Raw genomic sequence first — 23,358 nt, 5'->3', positions numbered from 1 at the left:
AAATAACTCAGTGATGGGGCCGATAAAACGCAAGTGTGAAATAGATGATGCTGGTCCGGCCTTCCAAGAAACTCCACTAAAAGCCAAATTATAAAAACGGAGGTACGAAATGAAAAGGAACGAAAATGAAAGAGCAACATACAAGAACAACAGAAAACTCCGTAGAAAACATATGCAGGTCTCGCAACATTAAATAGTGTAGGGAATAAGGTACAAGGTGAGACAATATAGACGAAAAATGGAGGGGGAAAGGGGGAAATGGTAAGGGGTGGGAGAGGCAGGTGATACTAAAAAAAAAACCGGTCGTCGATGCGCATCGTTGTCGACTACTTTTTGTTGGACGCCTTGTGCTCCTCGAGCACCTCGGCAAGCTTCTGGGCCGCCTCCTTTGTCTTGACCTGGAGCATCCACGTCTCCAGGCCGTTGCCGGCCTCGTTTGACGTTGTCAACTTGACGTATTTGGCGTTGGGTTCCGGCTTGTAGGTAAAGTCGGGGAGGAGCGCTCGGTTCAGAGCCACGTGTCCGCGCGGTTCGGCCCGCAGCAAAAGACGAATGTGGCCGGTTGTCTTGTTCTTGAGCACGCGCAGCGGGCCCACACCTTCCGTCTTCCACGGGCTCTTTTTCTCCTTGGCCGCGGGCGATTCGCTTCCCGAGTCGTCGTTGCCGGTCGAGAGTCGGAGGGCCTTGGCACGCACCTCATGGACGGCGGCCTCGTCCTCCTCGCCCGGCCCGCCGTCGGTTAAACTGATTTGTTCCTGTGGGGCCTCATCTCCGTCAGCCTGGTGTCCAGAATTATCCGTATTGTCTTGCGTGGCACCAGGCTCGGGAGTGCCAGAGGCCGGTGTAGTAGCCAGGCTAGAGGCGCCACCGAGATTGGTGAAGGGGGTGTCTAAGTCCAGACGGTCAACGGATGTTCCTCTCCTCATGGATACGCCATGGTTGGGTCTGATATGAAACTTACTAGTACCTGATGATGCTCCGCCCATGGGTGGGGCGAGATTGAACATTGGCGCGCCAGCAGGCTTCTGCTGGCCAAAGAGCGGCGTGCCGCTTGCTTGGGCCGGCGTTCCGCCGCCGAAGCTGAAGATTGCCGAGCCGTTGCCGGCAGAGGCTGCGCCGCCGCCGAAGCTGTTGCCCGGCGTCGTCGCAGGCTCCGTGGTCTGGGAGCCACCGCCAAAAGAGAAGAGTCCACCAGCACCGCCAGTGCTTGCAGTCGGAGTGGCAGCCGGCGCGCCACCACCAAACTGGAACATGGACGTGCTTGGTGTGGACGACTGGCCGTCAGCGCCACCGGCACCAAAGCTGAACGACGATGGCGGTTGGCTGGCAGCGGACGAATCAGCACCTGGTGCGAATGGGTTGCGGAAAGGCTGGCTGGCACCGCCTGCGCCTCCAGCGTTGAAAGTGAATGACGAGCCTCCCGAACCAACAGAGCCAGCGTCGCTACCGCCGCCAAAGCTGAAACCGGTTGAGGGAGCAGGAGCTGAGCTCTGCTGCGGCTGGGAGCTAGACGCGCCGAATGAAAAGATAGCATCTCCAGACGGCTGGGCAGCAGGCGTGGTGGTATTGTTGCCGCCAAAACTGAACAACGGGGTAGACGCCGCGGTGGCCGCAGGTGCCGCAGGTGCCGTAGAAGGCGTGGAGTTGCCGAACAGACTGGGAGACTGCGTTTTTGGGGCCTCTGTAGCGCCGCCAACGGGGGCGCTGCCAAAGAGCGGCTTATTCTCCTGCGCCTTCGATGTCGCGCTGCTGGAAGACTTGTCCGCATCACCGTCCGTCTTGGGAGCACCAAAGGAAAACAGAGGGGTCGAGGATCCAGGCGCCGCAGGGCCACTTGATGAAGCGCCAAACATGGTCTTCTTTGCCTGCGGTTCGTCGTTGGTGTTGGAGTCACCGCTCTTCGCCGCATTTCCAAACAGAGACGGTGCAGCCTTCGGCGCAGAGTCCTCGTCAGCAGACCGTTTTTGGCCAAAGGAGGGCGTGTCTGTCTTAGTAGCATTGCCAAAGAGCGTCTGCGAGGCGCCAAAAGCAGGTACAGAGGAAGGTGTGGTGGATGGAGCCTTGCCGAACAGGGTCGATGGGCCAGTCGCCGGCGTGGCGGCAGCACCAAACAGAGAGCCGGTCGAAGAAGATTCTGGTGCCTTTGTGACCGATGCACCGAAAAGAGACGGCGTTGACGAGCCCGTTTCAGCAGACTTGTTCGAAAATGCGAACAAAGGCGGTGCGGCAGCTGCGGGGGTAGCGGATGTCGACTCCTTGGAGCTGTCCGCCGGGGCCTTGTCATCAGCGGCCTTGTCATCAGCTGGCTTCTCGGAAGCAGCAGGTTTCTCTGTGGCCGGTGCCGTCGCACTGCTAGCGGGAGCGGCCGCGGTGCCAAACTTAAAGGGAGACGAAATGGTGGTGCTGCCGCCTGCCGCCGCAGGTGTGGTGGAAGGAGCGCTGCCAAACAGAGGCTTGCCTGGCGTTGTCGAGGCACCGCCAGCGAATTTGATTGGGCTATCCGGCGTCCACGTCTTGTTGGCACCGCCAAACAGCGACGACGTTGCCGGCTCCTTTTCTGGACTGGCACGCTCAGAAGTGGGCTTGCTGCCAAAGAGGGGTGTAGCCGAAGACGCGGCCGCAGGTGCTGACTGGAAAGACGGGGAAGAACCATCGTTGCCACCAAACATACGGATCGGCTGTCCGTCCGAGCCCTTGTTCACACGGTCGAAGAGACTGCGGCTAGGCGTGGCATCCGAAGCCTCAGACGAGCTGGCAGAGGCATTCTGCGAAGAAGCGGCGAGCAGGGGGTTGGCTGACTTGGGGGCGAAAAGAGACGCAGAGGGTTGCGCAACTGATGCACTTCCACTGACGGAAGCACTCTGGTTGTCACTGCCCTCTTGGGCTTCAGATTCGTCCTGGCCATCGGCGTCAGAATCGTCCGTATCCTCGCCATCCGCATCCGCGTTATCGTTGCCGCTGCCCTTGGCGGAGCTGGCGTCTGACAGATAACCAAAGATATTGCTGTTCTGTGCAGCACCAGACGCAGATTTCAAGCCGCTCTCCAGGACCGACCGAGCCAAACTACCGTTCGTAGAAGGCTTCGTGGACGATGCTAGGGCGCTGGACTTGAATGGTGAAGTGGTGTTTTTGGTACCACCGGAGGGGCCATCGAGCGAGGGCTGGGTGACCTTGATCGTAGGGGTACCGGCTGCCGAAGATGGTGCAGTCTCTTTGGCAGGGGAGTTTGCAACCTTCTCGAAGAAGGCCTTGGTAGCCGATGGCGTAGATGAAGGCGTACCGGCGGGTGTCGGCTTTTGCTGCTTGGCACGCTGGAGCTGGTCCACGCCCTCGGCTCTCGTAGCCTTCCGCTTTGTCTTATTGAGCGAAGGGGTGCTTGACTCGAGGAGCGGCTCGCGGTCAGCGGCCACTTTGGAGCCGTCGGCACGTGTCCGCTTCTTGGTGGGCTGGAAGGTGGACGCGTTGGACGTCGTGGCGTTCGGGTCAATGTTGTCCTGTGCCTTGCGCTTTCCAGTGCGTAGGATGCCCTCGGTGCCATTGGGCTTCGACGACGACCTCGCCGACTTGGACAAGTCGGCCGGGTTGACCATGAGCTCCTCCTCGTCCTCCTCACCAGGCACGCTAGGGATGTTGTGGTCCTGTTTCCACTTTGTAAAGGTGTCCTTGGACACCTTGACCGTCTTGAACTCGTACAGACCATAGCGGAGCATGATAAGGCTCCGGTTCTTCTCGTACTCTTTTGCAAAGTTTGAAATGTTCAGCTTCCAGTCCTTCTTCAAAAACACCTCATCGGCAGCGTATTTGAGCCGGCGAAGATCCAGGATACAAAAGAACTGGTTGCGCTGCTCCTCGTTGAAGTCGGGCGGGCACAGGTGCGCCAAGAATTCGTTGGCATACACGGACTGGCCGCCGGCTCTCAGATCGCTCGGGAGCATGTCGGTCATCGCCTCGGCGCTCAGCTTTGGGTCGGGGTCGGGGATCTTCTGCTGGAAAAGTTCGCTCGACGTGACCTTGGCCATCTCGCGCGCGCTCAGCTCAGCACCAGGAGCGCGATGCGACCGGCCTGGCGTCGTTGCGGGAAAGCTGCCACGCAGCGTGTTGACAGGGACGCGCGGTGTGAAAGTGAAGGCGGGCATGTCGCGGGCCATTGAGTCGCGGAACATGTTGCGTGGTGTCGTTGCGGAGGAGAAGTTGGTTCTCCGCGGTGTCGAGGTCGGTCTGCCCAGGCTGCTGCTCGAGTAGAGGTTGTGGCTGTTGCCGTAGGAGTAGGTGTTGGAGGGGTTGCTGCTTGCAGTGTTCGAGGACGTGCCGAGACGGCCGGACGGGCCCTGAACGCGGTCATGGATTTTCCGCTGGGCCAATTGCGTCGGAGAGGCGCGTTTGGCAGGGCTTTCGGGGGACTCGACAGGTGGTGCAGAAAACGTGCCCGAGTAACGTGCTGGTGTAGCCTGCTCGTCTGGCCGCGCCAGGCGGATGCGGGACGATGCACGATCGCCGTTCATGAGGTTCGTGCTCGTCTTCGGGGTCGGCGTTGCGGCGGATGTGGTTGTGGCCTCCCGAGAAGAATTGCGGCCGGCGCTGACCAGGCCCGTCAGGCTGCTAAACCAAGACTTTGGCCGCTTCTGAGGGGTCTCCATGATGATGGTTGATCTGCTCCGTTGGGACGATCGATGACGGCGACGGTTTTGGGAGGGTAATTAGGCTTCAGAGCAGGCAGAAAATGAAGCTCAAATGGAATGCATCGACACTGTGGCGCGAGCTCTGCGTGTATTAAAAGGAGGTGCGATGAAAGAAGAAAAACAAAAACAAATGCACGTGGAGAAATGAAAATTCAAAAGGAGAGGATGCGCCTGTTGATGCGTGGCGACGGGCGACGAAAAGGAGAAAGGGGGAAAGTCGCGTTGATGGATATCGCGATGGGCAGATGCGTGAAAGTCGCGACTGGGGGAGAAAAAATTTGGAGACCAAAAAATATTGATGATGTGGCGCGTGCAGTGCACCAGGGGGGCGCTACAAGAAGGAAGGAGCGAACAAGGGCATTGACAGAAAGTGGAAGGAACGCGCAGTGAAAGAGAAGGCGCTAACCAGTGTGTGGACTAAGAATTGTGTGGAGGGAAGGAACAGGACAGCCCAATCGGTTGGGCTGGGACGAGCTTCAGTACGTCTGCTTAGTTGCATGGAAATAGTTATGTAAGAAAGCCATAGTGCGACTGCGGCAGACGTGCTCCCTCCGCAGTGCGCACGCGCTTTGCTTTACGGAAGCTGCAGCGTGTCTGACTCCGGCAATTTATCTACTGGACGTCGTTCACTAGCCGCCAATGAATATCGGCGCGGTATATTCACTGATTGTTTCTCTAGAATAGTGAATGTGTGAACATGTAAACATTAGTATCGCAGTTTCCCTGGTCGTTTGCCTCAGTTCGCGAAGCACCACGGTAAAACGATTACTAGAAGGAAACTGCGACCGGAAACACAGCTTCGGATGCTTTATGTTTGGTGTCAGAGAAAGCCAAATAGGGCAGGACGGGCGCCAGCGGTTGATGTGCCGGTGGCGCCTGCCTCGTGAAACACCCCGAGCAAGAGCAACAGACCGGTGCCGACAGGCGACGACCTATGGGCCACGAGCCACAAACCGCGAGCCACCGCTGGCTACAGCATTGTTCCGTCGTAATTTCCCGAATCCATGAAATGCATCCGCAGAGCATCAGTATAGCAGGTGGCTCGGCTTCCAACTGCCCGTCCAGGTCGGTCGTTGCCCAGGAAGGCAGGAGCAGCAACTGGACGGAACTATGAAGCGACGACACGAAAATAAGAAGGAACGCTACTGCCCTCCCCTTCCCAGGACGAAGGGAAACCGCCATGTGCACAGTAGCAAGCGCAGCAGATCGTGGCGCGCGTGGGGTCTTCGGGTAGCTGTTCTCCAAACCTGGGAAAGAGCAGTCGTGCACGGGCCAGGGAGACGAGAAGTTCGCAGTAACAGGTGACCAGGAGCAGGGAGAAGCAGGAAAAATAAGCCCATTGGTAAGGGGACTTTCGGGACATGGTAGTGGGCAATGCCGCCGAACAAGCGCTAATTTCGCAAAGCCTCGGGCATCACCACAGGCATTGGCATTGGCATGCCCTACGATTGGCCACTGGCAGCAATTCGTGCGTCCAGCCTCCGGCTCTGGGACGGTCTTTCCTGATAGGCGCATGACGCAGTAAAACAAGAAGGGGCAGAAGGGGCACGCACAAGCGGCACTCGGGGGGAAGACAAGAGGCAGGAGCGTGTTAATCCGGACTTCGTCACTGGAAGTGCTCTTCCTCTTTTCGTCAGACAAAGCCCCTCCTTTTGTCCTTCTTACCTTGGCACTGGGTCTTGGGTCGTGTTTGTTGCAAGGTTGTTATAAAGAGCTTCGGCCATCCGCTCGCTGCTCCGTAGCTCCAATTGACGGTTTTTTGCCTCGATCCATATCGTCTCTTTTTTATCCCTCGTTTCTCGCTGAAATACGTATCGTTTGCTGCTGAAGCTCCGCCCCACCCCCAGCGAAATCTCCAGATCCAGTCAACTATATATATTTTCGTGCCCCTCTTAGCACCTGCTAACCCCTCTCTCCCTTGGTCAACAAACACTAACAACACCTCCCATCACCGAAGCAGCCCTCGCACCACCACCCCCAATTCGCTCCAACACCGCAACCATGGGCATCCTCAGCGACCTCAACCTCAAGCCGGGCGTCATCTACGGCGATGACGTGCTGAAGCTGTTCCAGTACGCCCAGGAGAAGCAGTTCGCCATCCCGGCCATCAACGTCACCTCGTCGTCGACTGTCATTGCTGCCCTCGAGGGCGCCCGTGACGCCAAGTCGCCCATCATCCTGCAGACCTCGCAGGGCGGTGCTGCCTACTTCGCCGGCAAGGGCGTGGCAAACAGCAAGGAGAAGCAGGAGGCGTCTGTTGCTGGTGCCGTCGCTGCCGCCCACTTCATCCGCTCGATTGCCCCCATCTACGGCATCCCGGTTGTTCTGCACACCGACCACTGGTAGGTCGTTTGTTTTTGTGAACTTTTGTTTCTATTTTGTCTTTTTTTTGCCCGGTCGTGCGTCGACTAACAATTTCGGATGACAGCGCCAAGAAGCTCCTGCCCTGGTTCGACGGCATGCTCGACGCCGACGAGGCCTTCTTCAAGGAGCACGGCCATCCCCTGTTCTCCAGCCACATGCTCGACCTGTCGGAGGAGCCGCTCGAGGAGAACATTGAGATCACTGCCAAGTACTTCAAGCGCGTGGCGCCGTGGAAGCAGTGGCTCGAGATGGAGGTCGGTCTGACCGGTGGCGAGGAGGACGGTGTCAACAACGAGGACGTCGACAACGCCGCCCTGTACACGCAGCCCGAGGACGTCTGGCAGATCCAGCAGACCCTGAGCGCCATTGCCCCCTACTTTAGCATTGCCGCTGCGTTCGGCAACGTCCACGGCGTCTACCACCCTGGCAACGTGCGCCTGCACCCCGAGCTGCTGGGCAAGCACCAGGCGTACGTCTCCGAGAAGCTCTCGGACAAGTCGGGCAAGCCCGTCTTCTTCGTCTTCCACGGCGGCTCCGGCTCGTCCAAGAAGGAGTTCAGCGACGCCATCTCGCACGGCGTCGTCAAGGTCAACCTCGACACCGATCTGCAGTGGGCCTACCTGGTCGGCCACCGCGACTACATCACCAAGAACATTGACTACCTGAAGACCCAGGTCGGCAACCCCGAGGGCGCTGACAAGCCCAACAAGAAGAAGTACGACCCCCGCGTGTGGGTGCGCGAGGGTGAGAAGACCATGAAGGCCCGTGTTGAGGAGGCCCTCAAGGACTTTGGCGCCGCTGGCCAGCTGTAAGGAAGAAAAGAGGCATTTATCTGAATTTTGCTCTTTTTCCTTTTTTTTTTTTGTGTGTGTCCAGGCTTATTGGCGGTTTCTGTAAGGCCCAGTGATCCTTTCTATTTCACTCATATATTTGTGGGATCAAACCAATGAAGAATAATAATGGAAATTCTACCTTGCAGAATTCTCCTGATCCCGTTTATCAATATCCCGCGGTGCTTGAGTGGCCTGTCGAAAGCCAGTCAACCGTTCTGCATTTGAAAATCGTGCACATTGGATGCCGCCGATACTGTAACAGTAAGACCGTTGAATCTGGCACTGTACCTCTGCCGTTTAGAACTGTCAACTAGCGGAAAAGTGTACCGGATGTTGGAGATTTGTCAATTACGGACACAGTTTGAATTGTGATATGCACTGTACAAAAGCCATGTGACCCCCACTCTCACAAGTAAGAGTCTCGTCAAAACGCGCATAGAAAGGCGCATAGCGTCAATTCCAAGACACGATCGCTGAGTTGCTCGCTGTTGTCAGCAACCAGTCCGTTTGCGACAACGTGCGGCGTCATCGCATAATCGCAAAAGCGGTCACCGTCGCAGAATAAGATACGAAGCATTCATATACAGAGTAGGTGCAAGGTATTTGTTTTTGATAGGTCTAGCAAACGATACTCGAAAAATATACAACGGCTGTCGGCGGTGGTTTCCGCCTCAGCATGGTAACAATAAAGATATTACAGGCACCGCCCAAAAGGCAGGCAATTAAAACCCGTCCCGTTCCCAATCCGCCCCTCAGGGCAAGGCGTCACCGGTCGCATCTGACCCAAACGCCGGGACAAACAGTCCACTTGTCTGTCTTGGCGTCTTTGTAGGATGAGACGCTGAGATGCTGTTCTTTTTTCCGTGTTCGTATGTTGGGAATCAAGGCTGATTTACAACTTCGCCTTGGACCGGGACTTGTTGAGAATGGGCTCCAGCTTGGCAGCCTTCATAACGTTGCCCTTGATCTTGAGCTTGCCGGACATGAACAGACCCTGGGCCTTGGCCTTGCCCATGACGAGCTTGCCAAAGTCCTCGTCAGAGAGGCGGAGCTCGACTGCGGATGTGTTAGCGAAAGCGAGACAAAAAAGGTAAAACAAAAGGCCGGCGACAAAAAAGTCCCCGGGTATCCGAAGCGATCCGGGGGTAGGACCTACCATCAGACTTGTCGAGGCCCTGGACGACCTTGCCCTCCTTGGCGAGGTCAATGAACCAGCTCTCGGTCTCGCCGGCAGGGTTCTTCAGGGTGATACCGAACACGGCCTTGCCGTTCTTGATGGCATCCTTGCGATCGGCCTCGCTGTTGCTAAGGACGTCGTTGATGGCATCGAAAGCCACGGAGGAGGGGAACTTGTCTATGTGCCGGGGACGCATGTCAGCATGCTGCATTCTTGCGCAAAAAAATAGGGTGCGCAGTGCCTGCAGTCTCACCGCCATCGGCGGCGCATCGCAATATCGTCCACCACCCCCCAACGTTTGCGAAATGGAGAGGACGACAAATGACTTACCGTTGGAGATACCCATTTTGAATGTAGTCGTGTGACGGTGACGATGCAAAAAAAATGCGGATAGTGCGGAGACAGATAAGTATGCAGTCGAGCTCGGTGGCTGGGAATACAAAAGTTTGGATGGGATGAAATGAGGTTGAAAATAAAACAAAAAAGGAAAGGGAAGAAGAAGGGGGAAGGGAAAGGGGCAAGAAGAAATAGATCTGGGGAAACTACGTTTAGTTATGTAGTTATGGCAGGGAAGCCCCCATCCTTCCCCGTTCGGCATTCTGGGGTATGCTATGATGACGCTTGAATCAGCACAGCAGCAGCATGTGAACCTCGGCGAGACGATCTTGTCATGTGTGCCTGCAGTTTTGGGCCTTTGGCCCCCAACTTTGCTCGCAAGCTTTACTGAATGGGGTTGCTGGCTTTCTGCGACGGTAGTGCCTCTCCACCTATTTGGCCCGCTATGGCAGTGCGGGTTGGGCGTTTACCATCCGCCTGTGGGCCGCAGTTGCCAAACTGGCAAATCAAATTGGCAGTGCCCATGATCAAAGATCGGAGGAAGGTACGACATACTAAGTCATTGCAAGGAGGACCAAACCGGGATCCGACTTGGTCACGTGCGCAGGCCAGAATTCGCACTTGGGGCGGAAGGTGCGACCGAGATCTGAAAGCTCCCCTCCTCCCACACTGGCCACTCACAGCGCACGTCAGCCTTGTCCGCTAGCGCCGAGTTTCGCTGGAAGCTTTTTCGCAGAAGCGTGGCGCGTCCAAAACGTCCCAGGCACAGGCATAGGCACAGGCACAAAAGCGTGCGCGCACAACCCCCACGTCTTGTCAGATCTCAACACGCTGGTCTGTCGCGATGGATGATTTATACGACGAGTAAGTAGCCCAGCCCTCCAACACCATGCGTCTCCCATTGCTAATGCGCCCACCAGGTTTGGCAACTTCATCGGCGAGGAGCCCGAAGCTTCGGACGAGGGGTCGGAGCAGGGCGACGCCGATGCCGACAACTACGTCTACGGGGATGACGAGGAGGTAGGCGAGGATGGCGTGGGGCAGGAACTGATGGAGGTGGACGGTAGGTTTGCCCGTATTCCCGGCCAATGGGGAGAGGGAGAGTGGGAGAGAGAGGGGGCCGAATGTGTTTGCTGACATGTTTCTGTTTCGCTGCCTCTAGACGAAGGACCGTCGAACGCCGTCGTCCTGCACGAAGACAAACAGTACTACCCGACTGCCGCACAAGTATACGGGAGCGAGGTGGAGGCACTGGTGCAGGAGGAGGATGCACAGCCGCTGAGCGAGCCGATTGTGGCGCCGGTCGAGCAGAAGAAGTTTGCCGTTGAGGAGGCGGACCTGCCGCCCGTGTTTTTCGACCGCGGGTTCATGGCAGACCTCATGAACTTCCCCGAGCAAATACGAAACGTGGCCTTTGCGGGCCACCTGCACCACGGCAAGACGGCGTTTGTGGACATGCTGGTGCTGGAGACGCACGACATTGGCGAGCGGCTGGAGCAGCGGTCCGGCCGGAGCCGCGACGAGCAGCTGCGGTACACGGACGTGCACGTGCTGGAGCGGGAGCGTGGCGTGTCGACGCGGAGCGCGCCCATGAGCCTGGTGCTGCCGTCGACCAAGGGCAAGTCGCACCTCATCAACCTCATCGACACGCCGGGCCACGTCGACTTTGCCGACGAGGTGGCGTCGGCGCTGCGGCTCGTCGACGGCGTGTGTCTCGTGGTGGACGTCGTGGAGGGCGTGCAGCTGCACACGGAAATGGTGGTGCGGCACGCGATGCTCGAGGGCCTGCCGCTCACGCTGATTGTGAACAAGGTGGACCGGCTGATCCTCGAGCTCAAGCTGCCGCCGACGGACGCGTACTACAAGCTCAAGAGCACCATCGAGGCGGTCAACAAGGTGATTTTCGAGACGCTGCCGGGCGAGGCGGACGACCGCAGGCGCGTCAGCCCCGAAAAGGGCAACGTGCTCTTTGCCTGCACGGACATGAAGTGGTGCTTCACGCTGGCGTCGTTTGCCAAGATGTACGCCGACAGCTTCGGCGCCATGGACACGGGCGAGTTTGCCAAGCGGCTGTGGGGCGACGTCTTCTTCAACCCCAAGAAGCGGTCGTTTACGCGCAAGGCTGTCGAGGACAACGCCAAGCGCTCGTTTGTGCACTTTGTGCTCGAGCCCATCTACAAGCTGTTCACGCACACCATCAGCGAGAACCCGCAGGACCTCAAGGCGTTCCTGGCGCCGCTCGGCATCGCGCTCAAGCCGTCGCAGTACAAGGCGGACGCCCGTGTGCTGCTCAACCTGGTGTGCGCCCAGTTCTTCGGCCCGCCCGCCGCCTTTGTCGACATGGTCGTGGCGCACGTCCCGTCGCCCGTCGAGGCGTCCGCGCGCCATCTGCAGCGGTATTACACGGGCCCGCTCGACACCAAGGTGGCCGAGTCCATTGGCGCCTGCGACCAGGACGGCCCGCTGGTGATGGAGGTCACCAAGCTGTACAGCGCGCCGGACGCCAAGAGCTTCCACGCGCTGGGCCGCGTGTTCAGCGGCATTGCGCGGCCCGGCACGGAGGTGCGCGTGCTGGGGGAGGGCTACTCGCTGGACGACGAGGAGGACATGGCGCCGGCGCAGATTTCCGACGTGTGGATCCCGGAGACGCGCTACAACGTGCCGACCGACGGCGTGCCGGCAGGCAACTGGGTGCTGCTGGGCGGCGTGGACAACTCGATCGTCAAGTCGGCGACGGTGGTGGCGCGGCACTTTGCGGACGACGAGGACGCGTACATCTTCAAGCCGGTGACGCACTACACGGAGTCGGTGTTCAAGATTGCGGTGGAGCCGGTCAACCCGTCGGAGCTGCCCAAGATGCTGGACGGCATCCGCAAGATCAACAAGAGCTACCCGCTCATCACGACCAAGGTCGAGGAGTCGGGCGAGCACATCCTGATCGGCACGGGCGAGATGTACATGGACTGCGTGATGCACGACCTGCGGCTGCAGTATGCGGACATGGAGATCAAGGTGTCGGACCCGCTGACGCGGTTCTGCGAGACGGTCGTGGACGAGTCGGCCACGCGGTGCTGGACGCTGACGCCCAACAAGAAGAACCGGCTGACGATGGTGGCCGAGCCGCTGGAGGAGGGCCTGGCGGGGGACATTGAGTCGGGCGCCGTGCGCATCAAAGACCCCGTGCGCAAGACGGCCAAGTTCTTGCAGGACAAGTACGACTGGGATCTGCTGGCATCGCGCAGCGTCTGGGCCTTTGGGCCGGAGGAGATGGGCGCCAACCTGCTGCAGGACGACACGCTGCCGGGCGAGGTCGACAAGAAGATGCTCAACACGGTCAAGGAGTCGATCCGGCAGGGCTTTAGCTGGGCCACGCGGGAAGGCCCTCTCTGTGAAGAACGTGAGTTACCCGTGGCACTTTTTTTTCTTCCTTTTTCTTTCTTTTTTTTTGTCATTTTATCTGGATTTGATTTTTTATACGTGCTCGCCAACGTGCTAACATATGTTAGCCATCCGCAACATCAAGTTCAAGCTCACAGACGTCACGCTCGCGCAAGAGACCATCTACCGTGGCGGCGGCCAGATTATCCCGACGGCCCGCCGTGCCTGCTACGGCTCGTTTATGCTGTCGTCTCCGCGACTTATGGAGCCCGTCTACACCGTCTCGATGACCGGCCCGGAGGCCGCGTCCTCCAAGCTGTACCAGATCCTGTCGCAGCGCCGCGGCCACGTGCTGACGGACGTCGGTATTCCCGGCACCAATTTGTCGCGCACCGTCGGCCTGCTGCCCGTCATCGACTCGTTTGGCTTTGAGACGGACTTCCGCATCTCGTCCGACAACACAGGCCTCGTCAGTCTCGTGTTTGACCGGTGGCAGGTCGTGCCGGGCGACCCACTGGACCGCGATGTGATTTTGCGGCCGATGCAGATGGCGCCGGTGCAGGGCACGGCACGGGACTTTGTGCTCAAGACGCGGAAGCGCAAGGGTCTCAGCGAGGACGTGTCCATTGGCAAGTTCCTGGAGCCGGAGCTGTACAGCGAGCTGGTATCGAGCGGGACGCTGGAGGAGGGCTCATAAAATGGGGAGGACTATTTTTAACACCCTTTTAATTTCTTTCTTGATGGTCATTGGCTATGTCTATGTTCCTCTAAAAACGGAGCGATGGTGAGGGTCACATTTGATTTTCTTGATTTTCTTGATGTTCCTTGATGTTCCTTGATTTTCGTCACGTCTTTCTTTCCTTTCTTCCTTTACGATACGAACGCGCAAGGTCATGCATGTATCCCGGCGAATTTACACCTTTTGTTTTCGTTCCACGCATGTGTTCGACAGTCGGACGTTTCCCATCTCATCTCTTTTGGGGAGTCTTGGGACGTTTATTCCCGCTAGTTCAGGGGTTGTTTTAAACTATAGAAGCGACAAATATAGGGCTGGGATGCCAACATCCCATGAGGCTTGGTCCAAGGTCTTTTGTTCTCTCCTTTGCCGTGCAGGTGCAGAGTGCCAGTACCAGCAAACAGGTCGGCCTCGCCAGGCGTTCGTTTTTGGCAGACAGTTGCGATTGGCCCAATATGGCGGCAACGACCTACGGAGTTTAGTCCGGATGTGTAAATAATACACAGGCCAATAGATGGTTTGGATGATACGGTCCTCGGCTCGATTTAGAGGCTTATATCTGGCCCTGTCACTATATCTGATAACAAATGACCTATTCTGTCTGTCTGTCATCTTCCCTGTATAATAAAGCGGGACTTGCCGAGGAACAATATGTTGTTTTGTTCCTTGCTTTTGGGGGGTTCGTATTCTCGTCATCTTCTTTTCTTTTTGACCATGCTTTTTTTCTTTTCCGTAGCTGCTATTATATTTTGTTTCTTGTTTTCCGGACATTCCAAGCAGCTGATGCTACATTGTTTCTTAAGTTTACCGAATGTAACGATAATAAGCCACTGTGTGAGTATAATTTATCATGGGTAGCCTCTTGTGAGGAGCAATCTACGGGTTGTGCGTACGCGTTTACGCGTGTCAGTTATATGTCGTGTTATATGTCGTATCGTGTGGTGGATGGCGATATGTTGGTGAATTTATGTTAGAATTCGTTTCGTTTCTACAGTTTCTTTCTTTTTTCACGTACTTTTATATTTGATTTTAAATAAAATACAACATAAAACAAACGTCAATATAGACTTATTGATTATTAGGAAATACAGATATGGGATTATTCCCCACCAAATAAATTAAAATGGTACAATGGTTTTACTCAAAATAAAACTGCATTTGAATAGTCTATTCCTTTGTACCAAAATAACAACAACCCCTACTTTAACAACCTTCAACAGCCCGCACTCCACTCTGACCATTTAGGGTTTTGCTCTGTCCGTTCCCCTGCACCTCCGGCGAGTTTGTCTACGACGTAATTGCGTCGCCTTCATGTGGGACGTACGCAAGCGCTGCGACTGTGCCGCCATGTCCCCATCACTAATGTATTGTCCCGCGCCTGCGACCGTCGTCGTTCGTAACAGCCTCTGCCATGACCGCTTCCAGGGGCACGAAGAATTCGGGAAACAAAGAGGCGTAGCCATTCCGGGTCTGCTGTCGGCATAATATGAAAAACAAGGCGAGGGCGGGCAGTGCATCGTCAAACTACGGCAGGCGCCTTGACATTTGGGCGGCTGTGCTTTTGCATTTGTGTGCGCGTTTGCGACTTTGCAAATCCTTGTTCATTTTCATGATATAGTCCGTTGATTGTTCTTAGTATGGCAGTATTTTCTGTCCGTGCCCACCTCTCGTCAGGCATCTGGACGCCGGATTTCCCTTCTCTTTCTTGTCCTTTGTTCCCCCCTTGTGCACCACAAGTTATTGTCGACATCGTGCTCGGGCACGTGGCTTGGCCCCGTTTCGCCCTTTCTGCTTTTATGCACTGTTACGTGCATGACAACAACTGCAATGCAGAACAGATCGGCCGCATTCTTGCATTTTCGCAACAGAAGGCGATTCGTACATACGACAGCCACATGACACTGAACATCGACCTGGGCTGCGCAGCGACGATCGTTTGCTTCAGCCCATAGTAAGCCCATTGCGAGGAACCCGGCATTTGCAATGCTTATCTGAGTACTTAGTACCTGTAGGGTCTGGGCCTGGCCTTCACCTTGTCACGAGGTCTTGAATTTCTTGGGGGAGACGCAGGTTCATGGCTGACCATGCGGTTTGCCTTGGATCAATATTTCCCGGTAAATCGTAGAGGGCAGGTAAAAATAGGACCATTGCAATATGCAAAACTGCGCAGCGGGTGGCGTGGGTATTGGCATTCTCCAACGTTGGTAGGGCGGGCGGGATGAAAAAGGTGGAGGGTCAAAACGGAAGAGTCGATCTTACGCGAATCATGGTTGCATCACTGGCACGTTTCGAGCATCTTGTCCAGCACACCGCGCAGCGTGTCGTTCTCCAGCGCCGCAGCCACGCGCTCCTTGTCGGACAGCTGCTTGGTGACCTGGTCGTCCTGGGCGTGGGCGCCCTCCTTGACCTGGATATCGACGCGGTAGTTGGGTGGTAGCGTCTGCTCGAGGCGCACGCGGATGGCGAGACCAATGACGGTGACGAGCGAGCAGTGGTTTATGGTTGGGGTGACGTAGACGAGGACCTGCGTCAGCGCATTGGGGTCGTTGGCGGCCGCCTTGGCCTCGGCGGAGGTGGGCGAAGGTGTAATGCGAATGTCGGGCAAGTTGACAACAGAAAGCTGGCCCAGCGTGTGCGGGTGCTCGGGATCTGAAATCGTGGAGATTAAGTCTGGTTGGCCGGGGGGGTGAGAAGAAACGGGGTTGAAACGTTAGCGGGGCGCACTTTTGTCTCTCACATCGCTCTATACATAGGTGTGAGGGGCGTCTTGTTCCTGGTGAAAGGCGAGAGCATGGAACGCAAAAGCTTAACACAAAGGATGAGGAAACAAAACACAGTTCACGGGAACGCAGAACGAGGGGATGCTGTTGTATCGTTGCCGCTGCTGGAATGTGATATCTGCAATTGTCCGAAACGTTGACGCCGAGGCTGATATGCCTTTTGGCCGTTATATCAGGACAAATTGCAACGAACCACCATAGGCAGGACAACACGCGCGCACAGAACGACAATTTAACGCAAGTACAAAAAGACTTACCGTAGATCTCCTGTTCGTCGATGGGCTCCTCGGTGAAAACATCGCCGTCATCCCCGCCGAATGCCTCGACGTCATCGTAGGCATCACCCGACGACACTGACGACAGCGGGGACGGCGGAGCCACAGCAGGAGCGGCCCACGACGAGGCAGCACCACCGGCCGACTTTGTCTTGGGGGCGAGGATGTCGTCAAACTTGAACTCGGGTCCCCGGTTCGATGCCGTGTCCTTGCCCAAGCGCCGGCTGGGCAGCTGGGCGGCGTTGAGGATCACAGGGTTGGCGTTCTGAAGCTCGGCCATGGCGAACGTATGCTGTATGACACGGGAATGGGTGACTTGAAAACAACACGAGACTGAGAAGCGGTGCCGTAAAACTCTGTCGTTGATGGCGATGTCGATTCCAATGTCGATATCGAATTTGTCAGATTCAGGTCCGCAGCCGGTCGTTCTTTAGCTTGACATGCGGCCTAGGTTTTACGTTTATCCGGCCCAGCGGCGTATTGGCAGTGCCATCGAGGCCCGCGACTGGTTGTTGTTGCCTGGTACCGTGAGCGGTGGCCGTTCAACTGCCGACCAGTGATTTTGTCGAAAAGTAAGTGAAGGTTGTGATAGGGACAGTTCTAGAGACTAGCGACAGTTGCGGTGGAAGGTACGAAGGTGGCAGAGTGACTGCTCTTTGTGCCAGGCGAACTCGCCTTCCCATAGTTTCCTTGTTTGCAGGCGCCACTGACGATATTTTACAGGCAGGTCCCAGTGGCTAACAGTCGTTGAAACAGGAAGCCACCGCCACTGACGTCGACGCCCCACACTTTGCCAATAGCCCACTGTTAACCACAATGCGCCAAAGACAGCGAGCCATCATAGTTGCTTACATGCACGTTGTCGACTGGCCATAATGGATTGCATCGGATGGCTTGCCCCAGGCGTATTGCTCTCTCTGGAAGGACATGCACCAAGCCAGCGCGGGTGAACGGACCTGAGAAGGCATGACGAAACGGAAAAGAAGACAAAAGAAAGAAACTAGAACGTAAAAAGAACCGAAAAGAAAACGGTAATTTTAAAAACACTGCCAAAATCAGTGTTCATGCATGGCTGGTATTTGTTTCCCGTTTCCCAGCCAGGCCATGTGTGCGAAATGTGTGTAAGAGACATATCTTATCAGTCGTATGCCGTACAGGGCCATCCCTGTCTTCGTATTGTAACGGAGTCATATTCTTTTCACCTCGGCACTGTATCACCCGCCTGTTGGAAACATCCTTACTTTACTCCGTAATTTAGCTCTTACCAGTCCCGGAAACAATACAAAAATAAAATAAGATGGTCTCGATTCGTACATTGCTCCGCTGGCTTTTGTTACCGGGCGGCCCTGCAAGGAACAGCCGCCCTTTGATAAAGCTCGATCGTGGGGAGTGGTACTTCAACATTGCCCGCTGTTGATTGCCCGCCTCAATAGTACGACGTACCTCGTACAGCCTTGCAGATTATCTCATCCCATGCTCATCTTATCTCTCCTAGGAGAAAGAAGATTTGTTTTTTTTGTGCCAAGCTCCGCCTTTTAATTCCCAAGAAGCTCACATGATTGCGAACATTACGCGAGATGCTGCACCCCATACTCGTGAGATATAGGTGGCCTGGCCGTTAATCACATCCCATGTCACTTTTCGTCGCCGGCTTCTGCTTATTTTGTACCAAGAAGGGGCCGCAAAAGCCTCTACTTGTTTGCTCCTGCAGCTGACCTCGAACGAACACAGTCGTTACAATGTCTCTTTTACTTGTACAACGGAGCTTCATGTGTGGTCGTTCGTTCGGTGTGGATTCGTTGATTTGCTCTTCTCCGTGAACACCGTCGCTCTCTTTTCGTCTTTGAGAAGGTATCGAGCATGTTAGACAAAAAAGGACAAAATACGTATACGGAGTACGACTGCAATACGACATCGCGGCTGAACGGGACACACTGGCGGAGACTCCGTATTCGTCAGCATTACAACATCGCAACAGGCAGCGGCTGCATGGCGATGACGACCACCATAGTCCGGGGCCTTCTCGCTCGACGCATTTCTCAGTGAGGCTTTGTGGCTACAGCGGTCTCCTGTGTACGCCCCCTACACCTTGCCACGATGCTCACACCTTGTCTTTCCATCTCGTAAACAAAAGATGCAAAGTAAAACGTTGTATTTCGTACTGACAGCGCGAGTCGCAAATGCTACTTCAAATTCAACAGACTCCTGCCTCCCGCGCCTGCCCACGGCCCGTTAGTGTGGGAAGCTTTTCCCCTTCCGCTTACTCCTTTCTTCCTCACGACCAAGTTGTGAGGCTCGCACAGCTCCACACGGTGCCACTTTCCTCCAGGGCAATGCAGAGGGCGACGCGATGACAGTTGTGCTCCTTCCTCATGCGGATAGCTTACAGCGAGCACTTGTGTGCCTGGGCAAAGCGGAACAATATACGAAGTAGTCAGTCGCCTCGCTCGAATGGTGCCCGGCCCGGTCTTTTGCATTGTGGTCTGTCTAACACTGATGTGTCTTACGTCGGCCCCCTTTTTTAGGTTGAGTGCGTTTTGTTTCTTTGCTCTCATTTCCGTTGAGCTTGTCTTGTCCTCTTGTTTGCTCGTTTGCCCTTTTGCCCTTTTGCCCTTTTGCCCTTTTGCCCTTTTGCCCTCTCTTGCAGTTTTGATCTTGGTGCATTGCATTGGGGGGGACATCATTTGGGACGAGGATAATAATTTTGCTGCTTGGCAGTCGTCTTTCACATGTTAAAAACTTGCGCATTCACCTTATTTCAAGGGCAACGGCCCATGCACGGTTAAAGAAGAAGAACAGGGGTGACGGGGGGAAGCGTTTTCCTGAGCTTCTCTGCCAGCGCCCTTTCTTTCCTTTCTTTTACTAGGGAGTGGACGGGAGCACGCCGCACAATACCACGTAATTACGATGTACGGCATCCTCTGTTTGCCTACCTGGACGCTGCCTTTATTTTCTTAACGATTGCCTTCCTGGGGAATGGCCTGCGCTCCTGCCCTGTCTCCTGTCTCCTGTCCCTTGGTCACAGGTCCTGGACTTCGGTTAATGGTGGTAGTTGGCCTGCAGCGTCAACCGCTGAGTTGCATTCGCGCACCATGGCTGCAACGTCGACCGGGGGGGGGGGTGTGTTCTAGGAAACGGCGTGCATATGTGCACAGACCCAGGGGTTCGTTTTTATGGTTCGATGTTCTTGGGGCTGGCCATGGAAGAATTAAGGAAGAGAAAGAAGAGTGACCGAAGCCTACTCTGGAGCATATCGTCGAAGCCCTGGTGCCGGCCGCTGCGTCCTGACCGTTTCGCTCTTTCCTCTTTTCCACACCCTAGAACACTTCGTCCGAGGTAAGGCCACCAATCAGGTACTTCCACTGGAGCTAGAGTGGATATTACATCGCTGAGCAAGGGGAGTCCCACGCTGAAGGAAGTTACGAGTCTCCTGTCTCGACATGCGACTTTGCGCCCTCTTTTCCGCCTGCGATGCGAACAGTGCCTTCCCCTCCACGGTTAACACCCCTTGCTACATCCCGTACAATGGTGAATGTGCAATGCGACGGCGGGCAGCCAGGCCCTGTTGCTGCCTCGAAAACGACAGGGGAAGGCGCAGGGCGGCTTCTTCCGCGTGGGAAAGTATGCAGTGGCAGTTGCGTGAGTAATAGAGGGAAGGACCCTAAATATAAATGAAAACGAACCGAACAGAAGGTTTTCGAGGTGGAAAGTCGCCTACTTTCCATGAAACGACTCCCCCAAGGATTCGATATACAAGATATCAGAAGTTGCGGGGAATGCTGTTGACAGGGTATTCGTAACGATACCTCATGAGGCATCACCGTCTCACCTAAATTGGGTGTCGTGCTCACCAAACACTCGGAAACTGCGGCCGGTCGGCCAGGTTTGCATTGTGCTGGTGTTACTGGTCCTTGACAACAGTCTGCAGTCCCATTTTCAACGTGCAAGGCCATTCACAACGGGCTCGACGACTCGTCGCAAACATTTCGTCCAACTCATATCTCGTCCTCTCCGTCTCAAGGTTACTTTTACGATCCCGTTTTCTGACCAATGACGGGACGACCGTAGACACTACCCCAGCCCTGTGTGCAATGCTGGTTCTGCTCACAAAGTATGATGCATCCTGCTACATATTCTGGCAGTAGCGCCATCCAAGACCAGAGATGCATATTTGGTTGGCACGCCCCATCAATAAGCCCAAGTAGACATCTGTGAACAGGTTGCATCTCGGCCGCGACTTTGAATGCCTCCCGACGGCATTTTTGCATCGACTGTGAATGCCGAAACGGCGCCCTTAGAAGGCGATCGGAGCTAATCGCTGGAAATCAGATGTTTCTCATCCAGCCGTGGGCCAGGTGCAGAGGTTGCCCATCAGTAAGCGGGCACGGCTTTTGTGCGAAGGGAGGAGGGTCATAATTGCAGTGACGCACCCGCCCTATGAGCAGTCTGGTATGTGGGCAAAACTGGCACTTTTTGAGGTCCAATTTTCTTTTCTATCTGATGCCTGAGGAATTTTGGTGAAGGCCAAGGCAAAAGACCAGGTCAGTGTTGTGCCACCACAGATAGCCAAACGAGCTAAGGCAAATGATCTGGGACCGGTCGCAAGTCTTTGTTGCCTCCGCCGATGGCGCTTTGCTCCTCAGGTGAGAACGGCCACTTTCGTCCGCCGGCATCCCTGCTAGCATCGAAGCATCGAACGTGCTTCCTTTGTGCTCTGAGACGGAGTCAAGGCCCGCTGAAAGGCCTCTGGCCTGGAGCCGCCTGGGCGGCTTTCCTCGTCGCTAAACCACTCAGATGTATGGTCTGGAACCGCGATACGGTGGGGACGAGTTGTGAGGACGTGAGAGGCGCTGATTGCGTTCTTTTATTCTTTATTTTATGAGTCTAGACATCTCGTCTTGGAGCTCGCTATTCGTTGTAGATGTTTCTTTTCTTTCCTACCACGTGCTGACCTCTGCGGCTCTGTCCCAGCTCCTTGTGCAGCCGCAAAAGTAATCTTCCAAAGTATGACAATTGCAAAATACGGTCTTCCGTTTATGTGAGAGTCCTCTTGCCATTCCGTCACAGGCGACGGCCGCTGCATGCCACGAGTCAGCAGTCGTTACGCGAGCTCTTGGGTTTAATGTTTTGGCCGAGTCGCTCTAGCAAAAGCGGTCACCGATGCTGGTAGCCTTGTCGCGTCATCTTGCCAGTAACGAACTTTTAAGCAGCTTACGGAGTGTTAATACTTACGAGGCCCATGGGGGCACGCACTTGCCATTTTACTTGATTTCGTCATGTTTACTCAAAAGGTACCGTTAGCTCGGGCGCGCCTTCCACAGGCAGAAAAAACGTATCTTACAACCCCCACCGCCCCTGCAACTCCATTGCAGCTTCCCAAACACATCCTTCCCCGCGTTTACCTGAGCTCCTTCCTGCTCTTTCATTGCTCCTTCCATCTTATGGTCGATTGCGAAGCTCCCGTTCAGGAAAGAGTAGACGAAGCAGCATATCTCAATCTCACCTTTGTTTTTATTTTTCAGACCCCCCTATTTTGCTTCATCTCATCTTTCGTCCTGTCTCCTGTTATCCACACTCCCCTCCACACAAATCCCCACCGCTTCCCACATCCCGGGACACGGGCTCAACCTCTCTCGGACGACATCGCTGTCGTAGTTGGCCTCGTTCCCGTATGCCGCATTGTCTGCAGTGAAACGACAGCCCTTACTCGGGCAATCTCCATCGACCTCCTACCTCCGTATCGAACATCACTGTGGTCCGCTTCAAGCTTGAGCAGAGCGCAAGGCTCTACCTAAGCCTCGCATCCAGATCGCGTGCGTGTGATAGTTGACTCGACTGCATCCGCCAATCCACGCTGTCCTTTGTTCGACCTCACCCCGGCACATATATGCAGCCCAGTTCCTGCGCCCCCAATCCAACATTTTCTGGCCACGCCCATTTGTACGTCTGCAAGAACACACAGACTTATACGCAATCACATCCACCCACCCACACAGAGCTCATTGTCTTTCTTCCTCTTGCTTGTTTGCTTTCGTGCATCCTGCCTGTTTGCCCATTCACAGGCGCACAGAAACGGCACCTTCTTTTACGCGAGGAGAAAGGCATTGCAATGCTGAGTGGACTTCTTTCTCACACCCCTGTCCAGACTTTCATCAACGGGACGGCCCTGCACACACCAAGACAATTTGCTACTTTTTGTTTCCATCCTTTCGTGCTCACACCTTTGTGCTACCACCATTTCTTTCTCTGTTAATTTCTGTTTTCTGCCTGTGTTTTTTTGTTCAATTTCAATTTGCTGCCTCGGTTCTTTTCTTTGTCTGTGTCCAGTGCAAAATATGCCAACTCACAAGACGTCGTGCATACAGGAATTTCCCTCAGTGCAACACTCCTTTTTGTGTTTCCCAACCTGATTTTCAGGTCCAACAAGAGTATTATACCGGCCATCCTTAACAAACAGCATTGGCCCGTTCTTCGTGAGTGCTCCAATAATCGCCGGGACTGATCGACAGTTGTGGTTGCGCACTGGTTGCGTAGACTCAAGACACCCTCGATACCCTACGAAGTACATCGTTCACCAGCGGCTGGCGATCCTCCGTCCCTTTGCCTTTGTTATATTTCTGCAAGCGCCTTTCTACACAAAACCTCCCTAGGTATGTCGGGACATCTGCATTGTGATGTGAATAATTTTGTGCCTACCTCTCGATCGTGCCCTGCTCCTCTGTTTCTCTGTTTCTGTACGGTGCATCCTCCTGGATGCTCCCTTGCTTGTCCCGTGGCTATGGGCCATGTTTGCTTTTTCT

At 55.3% G+C, this 23,358-nt stretch overlaps 5 protein-coding genes across 5 annotated transcripts; 2 read left to right on the top strand and 3 right to left on the bottom strand.

The window, feature by feature from the left end:
* Positions 1-326: 326 nt before the first annotated feature.
* On the bottom strand, positions 327-4,637 carry SPBR_06381 (Ran-binding protein; the record flags this gene model as incomplete). Its single annotated transcript, XM_040764638.1, has 1 exon — positions 327-4,637. One exon carries the CDS (start codon positions 4,635-4,637, stop codon positions 327-329), a length of 4,311 nt encoding a protein of 1,436 aa, XP_040616100.1.
* A 2,043-nt stretch (positions 4,638-6,680) lies between these two features.
* SPBR_07433 (fructose-bisphosphate aldolase, class II) lies at positions 6,681-7,855 on the top strand (the record flags this gene model as incomplete). Its single annotated transcript, XM_040765687.1, has 2 exons — positions 6,681-7,021; positions 7,108-7,855. The coding sequence occupies 2 exons, from the start codon at positions 6,681-6,683 to the stop codon at positions 7,853-7,855; spliced, it is 1,089 nt and encodes a 362-aa protein (XP_040616099.1).
* Positions 7,856-8,768: 913 nt separating this feature from the next.
* Positions 8,769-9,399, bottom strand: SPBR_07863 (uncharacterized protein; the record flags this gene model as incomplete). The annotated part of the gene is made up of 3 exons (XM_040766117.1): positions 8,769-8,932; positions 9,033-9,230; positions 9,384-9,399. 3 exons carry the CDS (start codon positions 9,397-9,399, stop codon positions 8,769-8,771), a joined length of 378 nt encoding a protein of 125 aa, XP_040616098.1.
* An 834-nt stretch (positions 9,400-10,233) lies between these two features.
* Positions 10,234-13,464, top strand: SPBR_06496 (116 kDa U5 small nuclear ribonucleoprotein component; the record flags this gene model as incomplete). The annotated part of the gene is made up of 4 exons (XM_040764752.1): positions 10,234-10,253; positions 10,310-10,452; positions 10,552-12,786; positions 12,896-13,464. The coding sequence occupies 4 exons, from the start codon at positions 10,234-10,236 to the stop codon at positions 13,462-13,464; spliced, it is 2,967 nt and encodes a 988-aa protein (XP_040616097.1).
* Positions 13,465-15,778: 2,314 nt separating this feature from the next.
* Positions 15,779-16,838, bottom strand: SPBR_07544 (uncharacterized protein; the record flags this gene model as incomplete). The annotated part of the gene is made up of 3 exons (XM_040765798.1): positions 15,779-16,152; positions 16,339-16,401; positions 16,541-16,838. 3 exons carry the CDS (start codon positions 16,836-16,838, stop codon positions 15,779-15,781), a joined length of 735 nt encoding a protein of 244 aa, XP_040616096.1.
* Positions 16,839-23,358: the final 6,520 nt, after the last annotated feature.

This window comes from Sporothrix brasiliensis (genome assembly GCF_000820605.1).
Source record: "Sporothrix brasiliensis 5110 chromosome Unknown Cont20, whole genome shotgun sequence".
Classification (NCBI taxonomy): domain Eukaryota; kingdom Fungi; phylum Ascomycota; class Sordariomycetes; order Ophiostomatales; family Ophiostomataceae; genus Sporothrix; species Sporothrix brasiliensis.
The sequence above is the reverse complement of the archived record's forward strand: the minus strand, read 5'-3'. Positions and strand labels throughout refer to the sequence as shown.